Raw genomic sequence first — 17,540 nt, 5'->3', positions numbered from 1 at the left:
CCGCGCCCGCGGATCGGGCCGCGCCCGGAAGCCACGCCCGGAAGCCACGCGCAGCCCGGCCCTGATTCCCTCTTCCCGCCCTCCCGCAGTAAGTAGCTTCCCGGGCCGCAAGCTTGCGGCCTGGGAAGTTTTTTACTGCGGGGGGGGCGGGGAGAGGGAGCTGCGGCCCGGCGCCATGGCCTTCGCGGCCCGGTGCCGGGCCGCGGCCCGCAGGTTGGGGACCACTGCTCCAAGTGACAACCTTTCAAATACTTAAAGAGGGCTATCATGTCCCCTCTCAACCTCCTTTTCTCCAGGCTGAACATTCCCAAGTCCCTCAACCTATCTTCATAGGGCTTGGTCCCTTGGCCCCAGATCATCCTCGTCGCTCTCCTCTGTACCCTTTCAATTTTATCTACGTCCTTCTTGAAGTGAGGCCTCCAGAACTGCACACAGGACTCCAGGGGTGGTCTGACCAGTGCCTTATACAAGGGGACTATGACCTCTTGTGATTTTGATGTGATGCCCCTGTTGATACAGCCCAAAATGGCATTTGCCTTTTTTACCGCTGCATCACACTGCCTGCTCATGTTTAGCTTACAATCCACATACCTGTGAGAGTCACACTGTCACTACTTTTATTTTTGGAAAAGTATTCCATCAAGAGCAGAGCTCTTCCCCTCTCTACCTTGATTTCTAGTTTATCAGTGGCCAGGACATTTGTGGAGGGGAATTCAAGGCTCCCTGCTGCCGTGCTTTTTCTGCTGCTGCTGCTGCTGCTGCTCGGCTCTCTGGATGCAGGCAGGGGCTAAAGAACAGGTCAGTGGCAACATCGACAGGTGTGGTGGCAGTGAAAAGGCAACTGCTGGCCCGGGAATTGTGAAGACGGGGCTGGGAACAAGACGACCCATTTCCTGAGGCTGTCACCTGGCCTGGGGGCCTGCTGGAACATGCAGAGGGCCACTGATCTGGGGGTATTGGATGCCACGCGGAGGACCAGGAGTGGGAATGAAAGAGCCCTTCTTCCATGGAAACCTGCCAGGTGGACGAAACTTCCGGCCTGGCCTCCCTTACAGGGCTGCTGTTGGAAGAAAAGGGAGGAGGGGAGGGCAATTTGAGTTCAAAATGAGTAGAAAAGTGGGATATAAATACACATAAAATGCCACTGGAATCCTTTGGGGACCATCCACACCTCAGAAGAGGGTAAAAGGAACAGAATAGGGCAGCCCAGACAACCAGAGATCTAGAATATTTTAATTTATATAGAAGATTGGGGGAGGGGAGAGAGACTGATTAAAATGATGCCCGCAAGAATTTGGGATCCCCTGATGGTGTAGCAGCTCCAAGAGACCCTTTGGCACGTTTCAACAATGCATATTTACTGTATGGAATTCACTGCCACAAGATTTAACAGTGCGGTTTGCTTAAATCAGACCAGTTCCAGGAGGATACGTCTGTGGCCAAGGGTCATGAGCCTCCATGGGGAGATGAAATCTCTGCCCAAAACCTTTGAACACCAGTTGCTGAGGAGGACCAGCAGGGAGTACTGTGGCCACCATCTCCTGCTGCTGGGCTTCCTGGAGGCCCCAGCTCAGGGGTAGTCAAACTGCGGCCCTCCAGATGCCCATGGACTACAATTCCCAGAAGTCCCCTGCCAGCGAATGCTGGCAGGGGGCTCCTGGGAATTGTAGTCCATGGACATCTGGAGGGCCGCAGTTTGACTACCCCTGCCCCAGCTGACCAATGTCAGAGCTGTGCTGGACCATCTAGTCCAGTCTCCTCCTGTCCCACACAGTGGCCAACCAGCAATATGGCATAGGTGTTGCCTCCTGGCTTTGGGATTCAGAGGATGACTGCCCCTGAATGTGGAGGTTCCCCTCAGACACTGTGGCTAGTAGCCGCTAATAGACTGATCCTCCACGACTTTATCCACTTACCAAGCTGTGTAGTCCTGTGCCCATCACTACATCATCAGGCAGCAAATATCACATTGTATTCATTCTCTGTGTTACGCACTTATTTCCTTTTCTCAGTCCTGGACCTGCTACCCTTGAGTTCCAGTATCTGGGGAGGGAGAAAACCTTCTCTTTCTCCACTGTCCCCACCCCAAGCTCTGTCTTGCAGGCCCTGGCCCTGGCGGAGCCACACATACCAATTGGGGACCAGCCTGTGCGGATTGGCCCAGCGCAATGCCCTTTGGGGGTAGAGTCGGGCAGGTGGGGCCTTGGGGATGCGGGGCCCAGGCCAGGACAGGGCAGGCGCCAGAGTTCTCTGCCGGGGCCGTCTGCAGCCCTGCCCGGGAGCTCTCCTGCCCGCTGCCAGGGCGCCTACGGGGGTCTGGGGCGCAGCAGAAGCACGAGGTGGGGGGGGGGGGGGGCGTGTTCTGCGTCGTGGCGTCGGCGAGGGTCCGGCTCACACAGGCGAGGCCGAGCCGCCGAGCACATCCCGGGCAGGGCCCGCTGGGCTCCCCGCGTCCGGCCCTCGCCTCCATTCGCGCACCCCCGCGACTCCCGGACTCCCGAGCACCGCTGGCAACAGACCCAGCGGCGCCCGCGGGCCTCGCCGTCCACTTCCCCCGCTCGCCACGGGAGGGCAGCCGTGGGCCGCCCGCCAGCCCGGGCCGCCTCCTGGCACCCCCGAGGGAGCCGCGACGGAGCTCCGTCTCGCTCGGCCCACGCCGCCTCGGAGGACGCCCGTCGAAGGACGGCGCCGCGCCCGGCCGGGGGCTGCTGGGCCCAGAGAGCCCTCCCGGCGGCCCGGGGGGGGAGGAGGAGGAGGAGGAGGAGGGGGGCGGCGGCCGCGCTTGTCCGACGGGGAGGGGGCGGATGTCCGAGGCCGGCGCGGGCCCTCCATCAGGCGGCCGCCCCCTCGGCGCGCCTTTCCCCGCCCCCGCGCGGCCGCTATAGAGGGGCGGAGGCCGGGGCGAGCGGGCAGAGCGGCGCGCCAGTCGTCCGAGGCTCCGGGGCTGCCATGGCCGGCAAGGCGCTCGCCCTCCTGGCCCTCGCGCTGCTCCTGCTCGCCGCCCTGCGCGGCTCGGCCGGTGAGTGGCCGCCCTGGGCGGAGGCCGTCGGGGCTGAGGCGGCGGCCGGGCAGGTGTCGCCGGGCACGGGGCGCGCAGAGGCCGGATCGGGCCCTCCCCCGAGGAGCCGCTCGCTGCAGCGCCCCGGACGGCAAAAGGCGCGCGCCGAGCCGCTGTGGGCGCAGGAGCGATTGGCCGTCGGGGCGCGCTGCTCCGCCGCCTGCGGGGGGCCGGGGCCGGGGCGCGGGGCTGCGGAGCCGGGCGGGCCCGATCCGGCTGCGGACGGAGCGGCCTTCCTTGGGCAGCTGCCACTCGGTGGCCTCGGGCACCCCCGTCCGCAGGCGCCACTGGGCAGGCGGCCCTCGTGGGTGGCTCTCGTCCCGCGGCCGCGGGTGGCAGCCCGGCTGCCCTGGGCCGGCCTTGCCGCGGCGCCGGCGGGTGGGCGTGGAGGGCGGCTTCGCGCGGGGCCTTTGGCGGGACTGGCGGGGGCGAGTGCGGGCCGCTGGAGCCTCCGGCAGCCCCGGGAGAGGTGCGGGCCGCGAAGGCAGTGGCGGGGACGGGCGGCGCGTGGGAGAGAGAAGACCCGCGGGGGGGGGGGGGGCGAGGCCCGTCCTCTGGTCGTTTCTCCCGCCGGGCAAGAGCCGAGGGGGCTGCTGACGTCCCGTTCTCGTTGTCGCCTTCCTCGCAGGGAAGCCCATCAGCCTGACCTACCGCTGCCCGTGCCGCTTCTTCGAGAGCAAGGTGGCCAAGTCGCACATCAAGCACCTCAAGATCCTGACGGTCCCCAGCTGCCCGCTGCAGGTCATGTAAGTGCTGAACTGGATTCGTCTGCAGCCCCGGAGGCCGGGATTCATGCGGGATTGGGAAGGCGTTCTAGAAGACCGTCCAGGAGGGGAAATGCAGACGGGAAAACGTTTTTGCAACATATTTTGCTCCCCGGTTTGCAAAAAATTGATCCAGTGTAAGGGACTGGGATTTTTCCTGGTAGCTGAACATGGTTTGTAGGGCAGGGGTTACTTCTCATCTGTCTGACCGTGAAAACAAAACAGGGATATTGAACAAAGAACAAATGTGCCCTTCCGTACCCTTGACGTGATGATTTTTATTTTCTCTGAAATAGACGGATCTCGGGCGCCTTCTTCTCATTTCACAGACAGGGCATGTTTAGACCGAAGCATATTGTTTGTGTCTTTTGGTGTTTGTAAGACAGAGCCCAGTTTGAGGAAGAAATCAGGAAAAGGATTTTGCTTCCTAGCCGTAGAAGGAAGAGCTCTAGGGGAAGAAAGCCGCCCGGACTTCCCTGGCTCAAGTTGTGAGCAGGAAGAGCAAAGCCTCCGTTTACTGGGCTGGACAAGCACAGTCAGAGAGACAGAGAGATCTGGAGTAATTTTAGGGTGGCCCATATTTATTCCAACCCCCCTCCCCCGAATACCTGTGAACTGGGCCGTTAGGACCATGGTCCATCTGCCGGAATTGCAGCCGCTGTTTTATTCCCTCCACACATCACAGTTCCCTGCATTTGAGCGGAGGCAGGCTGGCCGGAGTCTCCTTCCAGTCCGGGGTCAGGAACTTGTGGCTCTGCCCAAGATGGGTGATCCACATTCCTGTGGCAAATGTGCGTTTTCAGGATTGTGCCCGTGCAGGGGCACTTGGGGTGTTTGCGGGGGGGGGGGGTGGACAGACGGGAGCAGGGGGATGCATCTTATATGTACCATGGAGGTGGACCTCTGGGAACAGCTGAGGATCTTCACATTTTAGGCAAGAAGGTTTCCCTGGTGGGGAAATGTGGTTGTCACCTTGCAAGAAGGGCTGCTGGTTTTGGGAGGAGGCGAGGTCTTGAACTCAGCACAGGCTTTGTAACCCAGCAAGCAGAGTCTGCAAGTTTTATAAAAGGCAGTAGAGGAACTGCACAAGCTTTTACTGAATCTGCAAAAGAATGGGAGGTAAAAGCAAAGCCTGAGACAAAGGGGTGGCTCCCGGCAAACATTTGATCCCCGATCCATCTCTCTTTGTTAATAGCAGAGCCCGATTAAGAGCAGCCCTGGGGGCTAGTTGAGGCCAGGAAAACAAGGTCGAAAGGGCTGGCCCCTCCCAGGGCTGGATTTGGAACCTGTTGGGGCTGTTATTGACCAAGGACAACCAGATATCATCTAGCTGAGCCCACAGAGAAGTTTAGGAGTTATTTGACTTGCTGAAATTAAATAAAGTGTGTACTCAGATTCTGCTTTAGAGTATCAGACTTGTCCTTCACTTTTCAGGACTTATTGTGGTTCTTTGGACTCAGTATAAGAAGATCTGATAGCCCCAGTTCAGTTAATGCGGTGATTTCTTTATTTCAAGGTCATAGCTAGTGCTGTGTTTTGGGGTCTGCTGTTTTTTCCCCCCATCCTCTAAAGGGTTGGTTCCAGACTAAGTTTTCCCTCAGTGGAATCCCCCTCCCCCTCCTGCTGTGGCTGTGGAATGACTGGGGGGGGGGTGTCCCAAAGTGGGGAAGGGGAGCTGGTTGAGATGGGGGAGCCACCAAAAATCAGAAGTGGACATTTGGACAGAGGTCTCATTTCATCTGGCTCAAGACTCCTCCCGTCTCTTTCCCAACCTGCACGGAGGTCCCGCCCTAGATGCTTTCCCCATTTCCTTGCCCACTTTCAGACCCTGTGCTTAAGGGTGTGATGTTGAACCCCCCCCCACTGCAAAAGAGAACATAGCTAGTGAACTAGTCCTGAGATGGTTTTTCTCTGGTTCCGCCCCATATTTTGCCTCACTTGGGACCCCGACGGCTTGCCCTGTTCTCGCCTCCTCCATGTCTCTTGCAGGAAGGGCAAGATGCTAGTCCAGCAGCAGCATCTCACAGACCAATGAGATTGGGGGCGGGGGGGGGAGGGGAGAAGCACTTGAGGATCAAATCTGTCTCTGGCGTATCGGACTGAGGGAGTCTTTTGGCACTGCAGAGTTTTGACCCGGAGAGTCTTGTTGGTCTTTAAGGCGCCGCTGGGCTCAGATCTTGCTATTCAGCTTCAGACCAACCCGGCTGCCCTCGTGCAACTGCCGGGGGGGGGGGGTCAGGCTGAGTGTCTGCAACTGACCCCAAATTGCAGTTTGGTGTGTGTGTGTGTGAGTGAGTGAGTGAGTGATCCCCAGGTCTCCCAGAGAAGCCAGTGTTCCAGTGTCCACAAGAGCCTGTGGGTGGAGAGCGAAGGGCGTAGGAATGCAAACCCTGCAGCAGTGGACTCGTGCCTCTGCAACCTCTGGCGGGGACACCTGGGCGGCTGGAGGTGCTTTCCTGCTGCTCGCTGCCGTGTTTGCAGGAGCTGTGCCGGCGGTTGGCCCGGTGGCTGCCAGTCTCTCCCTTGGCCGCCTGCTCAGGAGCTTCAGTGTCGGCTTGAGCGCCTGGGGAGGACGCTGCCTTCCTTCCTGCAGGAACCTGAGAATTTGTGTTTACACCCTCTGCTGTCAAGGCCCAAAAGGCCTCTTGGCTGTGGATTTGGGGTCCTGTTTTAATAATTAGTTTCACTGATACATAAGCATGCAAGATTTGAGCCCGGTAGCCCCTTAAAGGCCAACAAGATTTTTAGGGGAGAAACCTTTGAGGGTCTTTGAAGTCTTTAAAGCGCTTCTGGACCTTGAATGTTGCTTTTCTATTGCAGATCAAACAACTACCAAAAATGATAAAAATGATAATTTTCCATGCAAATAAAGAGAATTTGCCAAACAGGACAAAATACACTTTTCCCCTCCGAGCTCCCTGACAGCAATCCCTCCAAGGAGATGTCTCATTTGCTGGGTGGGAAAACAGCCCCCGATGCCCAGGCGGGCAGGTCAAAGGGGGCGCCGTCCCCTCCAAACCAACACAAAGCCTAATGGCTCCAGCTGGCCACTGCAAAAGTTGGTGATGAGCCCAAACCTGGTTCATGGGGGACCCAGCAAAATCCCTCCCTCCCTCCCTCCCTCCTGCAGTGTAAGCGAGTTCCTTGTCTCAGTCTGTGTGAATTCAGACAGGCCAACAAGTGGTGGTTTATGCCCCTGCCCGACCCTCGGTGTTCTCCGGATGGGGATTAGTTTGGGTGATTTCTCAGCTTCCTCTGCTGCTTGTCTACATGCAGGGTAGGTTTCCTTGTGCCTTCTCTGTCCTGGCCTCCCTTCTGTGTCCCCCCACTGGGTTCTCCGTCTTTTAATAAAGTTTGTGATGGTTACAGGGTTAGATTCAGGTGGGTCGCTGTGTTGGTCGGAAGCAGCAGAAAGTTTGAGTCTGGTGGCATCTTTGAGACCAACCAAGTTTTATCCCAGTTCTCAGCAGGCACACAGAATGAAGCGTTACTTGTGAGTTTATGATTAGATTTTTATACCGCCCCTCTCCAACTGACTGTCTCCTGGGTGGTGGACAGCAGATTCAAAATTCCACATTCATTACAAGTTAAACAATGAAAACTTTGTTGCATGCATATGAAAGGTTATGCCCAGCATTAAACTTTATTGGTCTTAAAATGGTGCTCCTGGACTGCTGCTTAAGAACAACATGGCAACATACATGGAACTCCTCTGTAAAAAGGCTTCCCGTCCACTCCTGTGGCAGGGGCAGCTCTGAGGCACAGTCCTCTTCAGCGGCTGCTGAAGCATTTTTGGGCACTGGAACTCTGCAGAAATCCTTGGGCAAAGGAGCCCAGTAACTCTCGAGCCGCGGTGCTGCATAGCTGCAGTAACTACAGGCACAGGGAGGGGGATTCTGTGCAGTCATTACTGGGTGGTAACTCTCGGGCAAGTGAGCTCCGTAACTCTCGAGCAAGTGAGCTCCGTAACTCTCGGGCAAGTGAGCTCCGTAACTCTCGGGCAAGTGAGCTCCGTAGGTGCAGTAAACCACTGCACATAAAATAAACCAGGACGTATTTCCTGGATGTTCAGTGGCTTCTCTATGGTTTGTGTGTGTTTGTTCTTTCCGGTGGAAAACTGCCTTCATGTAAATGGAATATTTTGCCTGAAAAAGAAATCTTGCTGCCTCCTCCTGCCATTTTGCTGGGTAGATTCTTCATGCACTGGAAGATCTAGTGCCAGGAGAGTTTCAAAAGGGTTACCTCTTGTTATGGAAACATGTTTACTTCTGAAATGAGGCTGCCTTGAGACCGGGAGAAGGGGTGTTCCCCACGGGGAGGACAGACGCCATCCCGATGAGGCAGGGCTGATCCGTCCTGCTGCATGTGAACAGTATGGGATCACTTTGGCACCCTGTGAAAGCTCCTTTGGGGCATCTGCACTCATTCGCACCCGGAGCCTCACCTGTATTTTGCTTGTGATTTGTCCCGAACTCTGGCAGTCATTCCACAGAATAGGAAGGGAGAGCAAACAGAGATCTCTTCTAGTACCAAGTACTACTGAAAGATATCTGTGCCCTGCCCTGGGTGGCCCAGGCTAGCCCAGGTTCAGCAGATCTTGGAAGCTAAGCAGGTTCAGCCCTGGTGAGCACCTGGACGGGAGACCACCAGCTGAGTCCAGGGTCACTTCTCAGAGGCAGGCAAGTGCAATCCCCCCCTCCCCCAATGTGTGTCTTTCCTTGACTAGGATGGGCCAGGCTAGGCCAGCCTTCGTAGATGTGGGAAGGCAAGCCGGGTCTACCCCGTTCAGTGCTTGGATGGGAGACCACCAAGGAATCCTCGGCTGCTCTGGCAGAGGCAGGCAGCCCCCCCCCCCCCCGAATGTTTCTCACCATGAAAACCACTTGGGTGCAACTTGAAGACACTTTCCACCCCCACCAAGAATATGGGCGGTTCCCAGAAGGCAAAGGTTTGGCTTTAATGGATGAATGGAGCCCCCCCCCCCCCCTACAAACAGACACACACACACACACTCCCTTGTTGCTAGCCTTCATTGGAGCAGAAGCTGGTCTTGGTGATGATCTCGGTTTTTATTCTGCAATTCTTTTCTTCTTTTTGGGCAGTGCCAAACTGAAGAACAGCAACAAGCAAATCTGCATCGATCCCAAACTGAAGTGGCTTCAGGGTTACCTGGAGAAATACTTACCCAAGTAAGCCAAGGACCAAAAGGACTGAAGAGCTAACGCATCTTGGGGTTAAGCTGCAACCAGGTCGACAGATCGCTCCGTGAGCCTGGCTTGGCTCTCCCTTGGGCCCTTCCTATTGAAGCCAGTCAGCCGTTGGGGCAAGAGGCCTGTTAGAGGCCCAGGAGCCCTTTCTGAGACCAGAGCAGAATGGTCCAGTTGCCCTCAAGGCTGGTCTCCCCCTCTGTGTGTACCCACGACAGGACTACTCGGCCACTCAAGGGCGGTTGCGTATCAGATACGCACTAGCAGGAAGCCAGTCTCCGTGTCAGCTGTTGAGAGGCGTGGTGGTTGTGCTGAGGCCTGCTGTGCAGCAGTGCCCTTCTTCCAGAGCAGTGCCCCTTGCAGCAGATCTCCACCAGCTTCGCTTGAGAGAAGTCCTTCAGGAGGCATGGGGAAGTCCAGCAATTTGGGGAGGGTCTCATCATCGTGGAGTGGGGGGGGGGTCTTTGGGCAGGCCGTTCTCAGGCTCCTGCTTCCTTGTCTAGTCCTGCTCAGCAGCTGAAGAGCCCCAGCTGGAAATTTCTCCTCCTCAGCTTTGCTTCTCTTTCTGCCTAAGGCTGAGTTTGAATGTTGAAGAAAATGTGAGCTTGGAAATCCACTCTCTGTGGGACAAGTGTGGGACGGGCCTTGCAAAGGTGCAGGCCTGGCTCAGGCCCCACATCTCTCCCAGGGATGCCTTTGCGCTATCCAGAAATCGGTGTTGTGCCATTGCGCAGTCTTTAGCCAGCAGGAAAGAGCATGGCTGTCATGCTGTGTGTTGCACACATTTGTGAATGTCCTTCTCTTAAGCTTCCTAAGGACCAAAACCAGAAACTCCTGTACACAACAAACCCCTAAGGTTTGTGCGCATTTTCCTCTTACATTGCATAAAGACCCTATATGGAAGTTCCCATTCTGGGGATTTTGTTTCCTCACCTCGCTTTTAGGTGATTGGTTGATTTCTGATGGAATGGGCCTTTTCCAGATTTGCCACGGTCAAAGTTCAGAATCCTAGAGTTGGTAGGGGCCATTCAGCCATATCGTCCAACCCCCTGCTCTGGTCTCAGATTTGTCAAACAGTGCAACAAATCTATGCTCGATTTGGCACATATTTGACATGCCAGTCGGCTAGGCTAGTCCCAGAGAAACCGTCCTGTGTCTTGTGTGAATGCTCCAAAATCCACCAGGGAACTCAGAACAAGGCCTGCTTCAGAAGAAATGTCCCTGGTGGGTTGTGCCTTTCGAACTCTACTCCCAGCTTTCTTTGAGCCAGTTTGTCCCTTTTTGTATCTCAAAAATCTAAAAAGAAGAATCTCAAGAACATCTTGAAGAACTTTTGTTGCTGTCGGCAGTTGAGGGGCAGCTCTGAGGTCTTTTGGTCACTTAGGGACTAGCCTATAAATGACTAATGATGGTGTAACATGAATATTTTTACAGCTATTTTAATATAGCTTATCAGCAGCTTCTGTTGTTGACTTGTACTGAAATATATATATATATATATATTTGTTTTTTCTTCATATGCTAGCAGTCAAGGTGGCAAATCATTTCTTACTGGAACAGCCCAACTGTATGTGGGGATTTATTTTTTTTAAGAATAAATACTTTTTAGATGGGCTGTTGGAAGTTGTTTAAATTCCCCAATCTGTGTGTGCGTGTGCGCTCATCTGTCATTCCTTGCACTTCTGGCCCAGAGCATGCATGGCAGGGATGCAGGACTTCACGCTTAGTTGATGGCCAAGTGAAATGGCCACGCAGAAATAAGCCTTGCTTGACTTTCCCTTGCCACTCCTTTGCGTGGGGACATACCATGGATGGCAGGCACCAATGGCCAGGATCCAGAACAGATCCAAGCAGGCTCAGTTCTGGGGAGTCTTGGCTTTAAAAAGTCCTTCGCAATGTAGGAAAAAGTTAAGGGGCAGATGGTACCCCAAAGAGCATCCGTGGGCTTCACTGCTCAGAGTCTTGTTGCTTTATGGTCCTGAAATGAGTCTGACCCTCAGGTTTGACTGAAGGGTGGGGAGGGGCCGGGTTGTTGAAGCTCTGTCTCTGGCACTCAGCAACATCTTAGTAAATTGCAGGTGCACGAAATGCTTGCTTGATGGTGGGGGCGGGGGCGGGGGCGGGGCAGGTTCCTCCTTCCTGCTGGGCCAAAGGGGAGAAATCTCAATGAGCCAGAGTAAGCTTTATGCAGTTCTACTATCATTGTCGATCCATCCCGGTCGATATGCGGATCCAGCAGCAGCTGTGCCTCGTCCCAGCACTGAAAGCAGTGAAACTTGGCCTCCCTCAGGCAGGGGTGTGTGTGTGTGGGGGGGTGTTCCTTGCAGAATAATATGATTTCGTAAAGTAGCCAAGAGACACCTCCTCTCCAAACAGCCCTGACCTTGAAGAGAACCGAGATCAGCTCGGTATTAATTAAAGGGAACAGTTGTGTGTGTGTGTGTGTGTTGGGGGGCGGGATTGGCATGCCGAAGCCCCTGAGAGAGGAGCCAAGAGGAGGAGACCGTAGATCATCAGCTGTTTCCCTTGTCCAGGAATGTGTCCAGGAGTCCTTCAGGAGTTGTAGTTAGGACAGCTGAGGCATCTGAGGCTTGGTCGTAGAGGCCGGAGAGGGCAGGCCCCTGCCCCAAGAAGCGTACCAAGCCGAGGCTGCAGTTCAGTCGGCACCCATTTTAAGGGACTTCTGTCCAGGCACTGGGGTGGGGGGTGGGGTGCCCCACAGGCTCTTTTCTCTCATCAGAAGCCGCCTTTCCTTTGCCCTCCGCATCTTAGCCCGGGTGTCTAACAAGGGCACACAATCCACCCAAGAGAGATGCAGAGCAGGCCTCTTCCCTCCCCTCCCACGGGAGACACTCTGGTGGGAGGAGGGGGCCCTGGCTCTGCCTGCCACGGACCCCTTCCTGCCTCTCCCCATGTTCCTGATGCCTCCTCCTGGGGGAGGCTTGCCTCCCAGTTGGCCCCAAGGTTACAGGAACTAGAGGCTGCAATCTGTGGGGCTGTTCCAAGAGCAGGGTGGGCAACACCTCCCCCCCCCACAAACAGATTTGCTTTGCTTTCGTGGACATGATCCCACTGAAAAAAAACCACCCATGAGGAGGATTCCTTGGGGCCCTAATTCCTGCCTGGCTGCAGGGCAACCGGTTCCAATCTCTCTGCTCTTCCTGTTTTTCCCCCCACTGTTCTCCCTCCTGGGAACTCAGACTGGATTCCCCCCCCCCCAAATGGTGGACAAATAGCTATATTGATCGGACCAATCTCCGCTGTACTTCTTGCTCAGTTCCTTCTGCATCCTGAGACTAACCCCCCTAGCTACATGTCAGGCTTGTGGGGGTCTGTTTCAGTGTTTCTGCCCAGAATTAAGCTTGGTGATCCTCAGGGTGCCCTTGCTGGACTCCCACCGTGTCCTCCTGCAGATGTCCCAGCTGCCCGGTTGTGGCCTGCCACGGATCCCCAGGCTCCTCCTCCAAGCTTCCCACCTCTGGCTGCCACGGATGTCTCTTGAGTGTTGCGATTGCCCAGCGATGACAGTGGGACCCCCTTATTTTTCTTGCTGAGATCCCAACCTGGTTGCCACTAAATCTGGGGGGGGGGTGTTGAGTGGGACCCCTCGGCCCCCAGTGTGGCCACAATAGGCCCAAGCAGGTAACTGAGGTAGCCACTCCTGGGACTCCGTGGGGGGCCGCCCCCTCTGCAATGCCTCCTTGCCTTCCCCACGCAGAGGCAGCCGCTCCCCCTGGCTCTCAGCCGCCACGACGCCTTAACGGATTCTCACTCTGTTCTTTGCCAACAGGAAAGCGAAGATGTAAGCGGGGAGCGCCGTGTGGGGATGCCTCGCTGTCAGAGCCCGAGTGCTGCACAATCCCACCCATAGGGACTGCGGAGTGTCCGCTTCAATGCTTCATGCGCTCCCCGCGGCTTTGACTTGCGCAGAACACCTTGCCTGTCCCAGTGCCGCTGGGGTAGCAGGGACCTTTTTCATGTGGCTCAGTTTATCACTCAGCATCGAGGAGCCTGGGACTCTTCCCTTCTGCCGTGCGCCGTCCGGGGGTTGACTGTGCAGGCTGTCAGAATGGGAAGGAGGGCCAAAAGCTCTGCCGGCCAAGTGCTGTGGCTCAAGGGGGAGGGGGCCAGGCACACAGGCCCCTTGCACAGCCCTGTCCAGAGATAAATCTTGGGCCCGGTCATCATCACCCCCTGGCTTTTCCTTCCCCCGTTCTGCACCCAGCGTCCTGGGGGTTGGAGCCTAAGGGGGGTGGGGTTTGGGGAGCCTGCGGATAATGCCACCCAGTCCCCCCACCAAAGCAGCCATGACCTCTCATCTGGAGATCAGTTGTAATTCCAGGAGGCATCCAGTCCCCACCTGGAGGTTGGCAGCCCTACCTTTGGACTGTGCTGCCTCTGCTCCTCCCCCCCCCCCCCAGTCTACAGCTGAGTGGCAGAGCTCCTAGTTTTCAACTCTGCCTGTTTCCATGTTCCGTGAGGCACATTTGAGAGCGCCATGTCTGGGGAAGGGCTGTGGATGAGCTCCATATGCTTGGAGGAAGGAACATTGTGCGCAATCAGACCTGTGGTCTTCCAAGGTCACTGTTGTCTGCTCAGGCTGGCAGCTGCCTTCCAGGGTCTCAGGCAGAGGTCTTCCCCGCCACCAACCACTTGATTCTTCTAGCTGGGCTTGGCAAGGATTGAACCTGCGGCCTTCTGTATGCCAAGCAGAGGCCCCTTCCTTGAGCCCAGGGACACAGGCCGGCATTGGATGGGCACATAGAACGCTCCCTCAAGCCCTGTGGTGCAGAACTTTGCCTTGGGGTGGCCTCGAGGCCCTTCCCGGGGCAGGAAATTGAACCCCAGGTGGATTCTGTGCGTGTGTGGGGGGGGGTAGGGGGGAGGATGACTGGTGAACACAGCTAGACGCAGGATCGCACACCCTTTCTGCACACTGGAGCCTCTGCACTGATTGAGGGGGGTTGTGTGACACGGAGGGGAGCCCAGCGGCTTCTCGCTTGTGGGATGCAGAAGGGAATCTCCCCGTCCCTCTCCCAAAAGAGAATTCTGTCTTTCTATCAGTCTGCGACTTTTCTGCTGCAAGAGTAGAGTCCAGGCTGAGTCCTCTGAGGCTGCTTCAGACCAACACGGCCACCCACCTGCGACTACAGAGCCTCACCTACCCCCAAAGAGACACAGCCCACCACCCCACGGGGGCCTCGTGGCTCTGAGCGTGGGGGCTGAGCCTTGTCCCTGCCGTTGGGCCCGGAAGGAGCCTGGTGCCGGCCTGAGGCGCTGAAGCGGGCCTTTGGCCTCGTGCCAAGCTCTGCCGGTGCCCGTTGAGGGGGCTGGGCTGGCCTCCCTGAAGAGCGTCCCCAGGCAGCTGGGAGCGTGAGGGCAAGAGAGCAGCACCCAAGAGGTCCGTGTCTTCCCATGAATGTGAAACGCTCACAAAGGAGCCTTTTGTACAGGCTCTCGCCTCAGGGTTAACCAGTAGCCGGGATGTGCAGTCTTCTAGGAGGGAAGCAGGGGGAAGAGGAGGTTGCCAAGGGGCAGATTGGCCGGTGCAGTCACTCCCCCTCCTGCTGCTGCTGAGGCAGGAAGGGGTAAGTTCCGTGCAGGGAGAGCGGTAAAGTGTGGAATCCAGCTTTGGCAGTTAAAACTAGGGCATTGTGCAGGGGGGTTGACTAGATGACCCGGGGCCCTTCCAACTCCAGGATTCTAGGAGTTCTTGGTAAAACAACTCACCCCCACCCTCCCAGCCCTGCTGACTCGGATGTCGGTACCAGTTGGAAGCCCCCTACAGCCGGGGCGGCTGAGCTGAGACGCACGTCCCTAGGATGAAGCCCCTCTGCCCGCAGGAGCCTCTGAAGGGGTGCGGGGAGAGTGGCTGATGCAGCGAAGAAAGCCCCTGAGGGCTGCGGAGCTTCTCGTGAGCGGAGTCCCCCCCGTTCAAGGAGGCTTTTAAATCCTCTTGTTCCAAGGCCTGGCTTCAGCGGTGGACTGGGAATGTGCCCCCGAAGGCCCTGAGGCGCAGGTGCTGGAGGCAGGGCGGGGCCTCCTGGCAGCCAATCTGGGCTGCTGTGAGCAAGCCGTGGCTCCTTCCCCCTCTGGAGGAGAGAGGCACTGTGGCTCTGGGGGCCCTCCGGGAGCCGGCCTGCAGGTTTCGTAGGAATGGCAAAAGGGGGAGGCTGGTGGGGGGAGCAACAGGGGGCAGGGTGGCCCTTCCCCCCTTCCCCACTCCCAGCTTCCGTGCTCCAAGCTGCCTGCCTGCCCCAGGGCTTCCTCGGCTGATCCCTTCCCCAACAGAGGGAAAGCGGAGGGCGATGCGGACTCTCGGTCAGGCGTGTCAGGCTGTGGCTGTGGCTGTGGCTGCCAAAGACGCCCGAGAGCCGGGGGCAGCGTGGCTGCAGGAGCCACCCGCACGGCCCCCTGGCCACGTAAGAGATCCCTTTGAAGCACACGGCAAGCGGGTCCGGAGCAGCTTGTTCCCAGCCTTTTCTGACAAGCCCACTGCACCTCTCAGGCTTCCCGTGGTTTGGCTGGTGGCCATGGAGCGGGAGGCAGAGAGCATGTTTGGTGAGCACCAGGCACCCTTCCTGCCTCCCTGGTCTGCGACTTAACTGAATGCCGTCTTTCCAGGGCAGCTGGCTGGGCTGGGCTGGGCTGGCCTGGGCGTGTGCGTGTGGCTCACATGTGATTAGCGCGGGCTTGATGCTCCGAAGCAGCAGAACAAAGTCTGGCTCCAGCGGCACCTTGAAGGACAGCAGAGTCCTCATTCTGGGCTTGAGCCTTTGTGCACGCGGCCACACCCAGAAGGCCACACCCAGAACTGAACTTGGTCAGTCTTAAAGGGGCCGCTGGACTCAGACTTTGTTCTGCTGACTTCTCGTGCGTGTGATCTTGCTTACACACACCCAGAAATTTTCCCAAGGAATGTGAAAAATGTGTTTTCAAAGCCGCTTTATTTTATTCTGTATTTTTTAAAAGAATATCCATATAAAATATTGGAACCACAATATAATGCCTTTGCAAAATATGTAACACACTTATAATTTTCTTAATAAAAATGTGTATTCAAATTCCCGTTCTTTGCTGCATCGTTAGTGCATTCTGTGTTGATTCCGCAGCCGGAAGGGGGTTCTTCCTCTCCTCCTGGCCAGCGGGCCCATGCTCGAGCCTGAGAGGATTTGGGGGGCTCCTTTGGTCGGCTTCATTCCCGGGACAGGAGGAGCTGTGCCAGGGGAAGCCGCATGTATGTGCCCAAGACCTCCACAGGACTCTTTGGAAGCACCATTGCCATGAACCCTTTGCTCCCAAGGGAAAACGTGAAGGGATCTGGCTGTCCTCTGCAGGGCTGAGAGAATGAGGACCCTCCCCCAGATTACAGCCAGAGACGGCTGCATGATGCCTGCCCAAGAACCCAGGTGGGGTGGGGGCTGCTTCAGCCCAGGACCCCTGGCCAGATGGGATGCCCCCATTTTAAAAAGCACGTGGTCAGAGTCACTTTTTAGGCTCCCCCCCCCCCCACTTGCAATAAAATATTTGCAGGATTAGAGAGATTCTACAGTAGGCTTTCACATGCACAGGGCCCTTTCCCAATTAACAATTATTACTACTACTGGGGAATGTACAATGTAAGAGTTGAAAGGGTCGATAGAGGCCATTTAGTCTCACCCCCTGCTCAATGCAGAATCAACCTATACCATCCAGGATAAGTGTCCAATCACTGCTTGAAGACGGCCAGTGAGGGGGAGCCCCCCATCTCCTTAGGCAGCCCATTCCACAGAGTGGGAAGGGGCCATCCAGGCCATCTAGTCCCACCCCCTGCTCAGGGCAGGATCAGCCTCAAGCATCCAGGAGAAGGCTCTGTCCAGCCGCTGAGGGGGAGCTCCTTAGGCAGCCCATTCCACGGCGGAACTATTCTGAATTACCCCCCGCCCTCTGATATCTCACCATGGAGATTCTACATGAGCTAAATCCCATTGCTGTGGGTCCTACAGACACTTTTCCCCGCCGCCCTCTAAAGAGAGCCACCATGTCCCCTCTCAGTCTCCTCCAGTCTGCACATTCCCAGGTCTCTGTCTCTCCTCACAGGGCTTGGTCTCCTGGCCCTGGATCATTCTTGTCTCTCTCCATTGAACCCTCTCGATGTTGTCCACATCCTTTTTGAAGTGAGGCCTCCAGAACGGCACCCAGGACTCCAGGCGGGGTCAGTGGGACTAGGACATCTTGCAATTTCAACATGATGCCTCTGTTGACCTAGCCCAAGACTGCATTTGCCTTCTTTACTGCTGCATCACACTGTCTGCTCATATTCAGCTTACAGTCTAGGGGTCCTCCAAGATCCCATTCACACACCCTGCTACCCAGAAGTCTATCTGCCACATGGCATGCCTGCTTCTCCTTTTTGTGACCCAGATGTACAACTTTGCCCTTCTCCTTATTGAACGGCATCTTGTTCTCCTTTGCACACAGAGGACTGGCAAGGAGCCCTTCCATGCTCCAAGTGGGAGGGCTGAGTGGCCT

At 56.6% G+C, this 17,540-nt stretch overlaps 1 protein-coding gene across 2 annotated transcripts; it reads left to right on the top strand.

Annotated features, from left to right (window-relative positions):
• The first annotated feature begins 2,770 nt into the window (after positions 1 to 2,770).
• On the top strand, positions 2,771 to 16,093 carry CXCL12 (C-X-C motif chemokine ligand 12). 2 transcript variants are annotated; one of them, XM_077351013.1, is made up of 4 exons: positions 2,771 to 3,019; positions 3,687 to 3,804; positions 8,925 to 9,011; positions 12,820 to 16,093. In XM_077351013.1, exons 1-4 carry the CDS (start codon positions 2,950 to 2,952, stop codon positions 12,833 to 12,835), a joined length of 291 nt encoding a protein of 96 aa, XP_077207128.1. In that variant the 5' UTR covers positions 2,771 to 2,949; the 3' UTR covers positions 12,836 to 16,093. The 2 variants fall into 2 exon arrangements, with proteins under 2 accessions (XP_077207128.1, XP_077207127.1); XM_077351012.1 differs by lacking the exon at positions 12,820 to 16,093 and having other exon boundaries at positions 2,793 to 3,019; positions 8,925 to 10,644.
• The last annotated feature ends 1,447 nt before the right edge of the window (positions 16,094 to 17,540 follow it).

This window comes from Paroedura picta, chromosome 8 (assembly GCF_049243985.1).
Source record: "Paroedura picta isolate Pp20150507F chromosome 8, Ppicta_v3.0, whole genome shotgun sequence".
Lineage (NCBI taxonomy): Eukaryota > Metazoa > Chordata > Lepidosauria > Squamata > Gekkonidae > Paroedura > Paroedura picta.
Note: the sequence above shows the minus strand (reverse complement) of the source record. Positions and strands in the feature narration are given on the sequence as shown.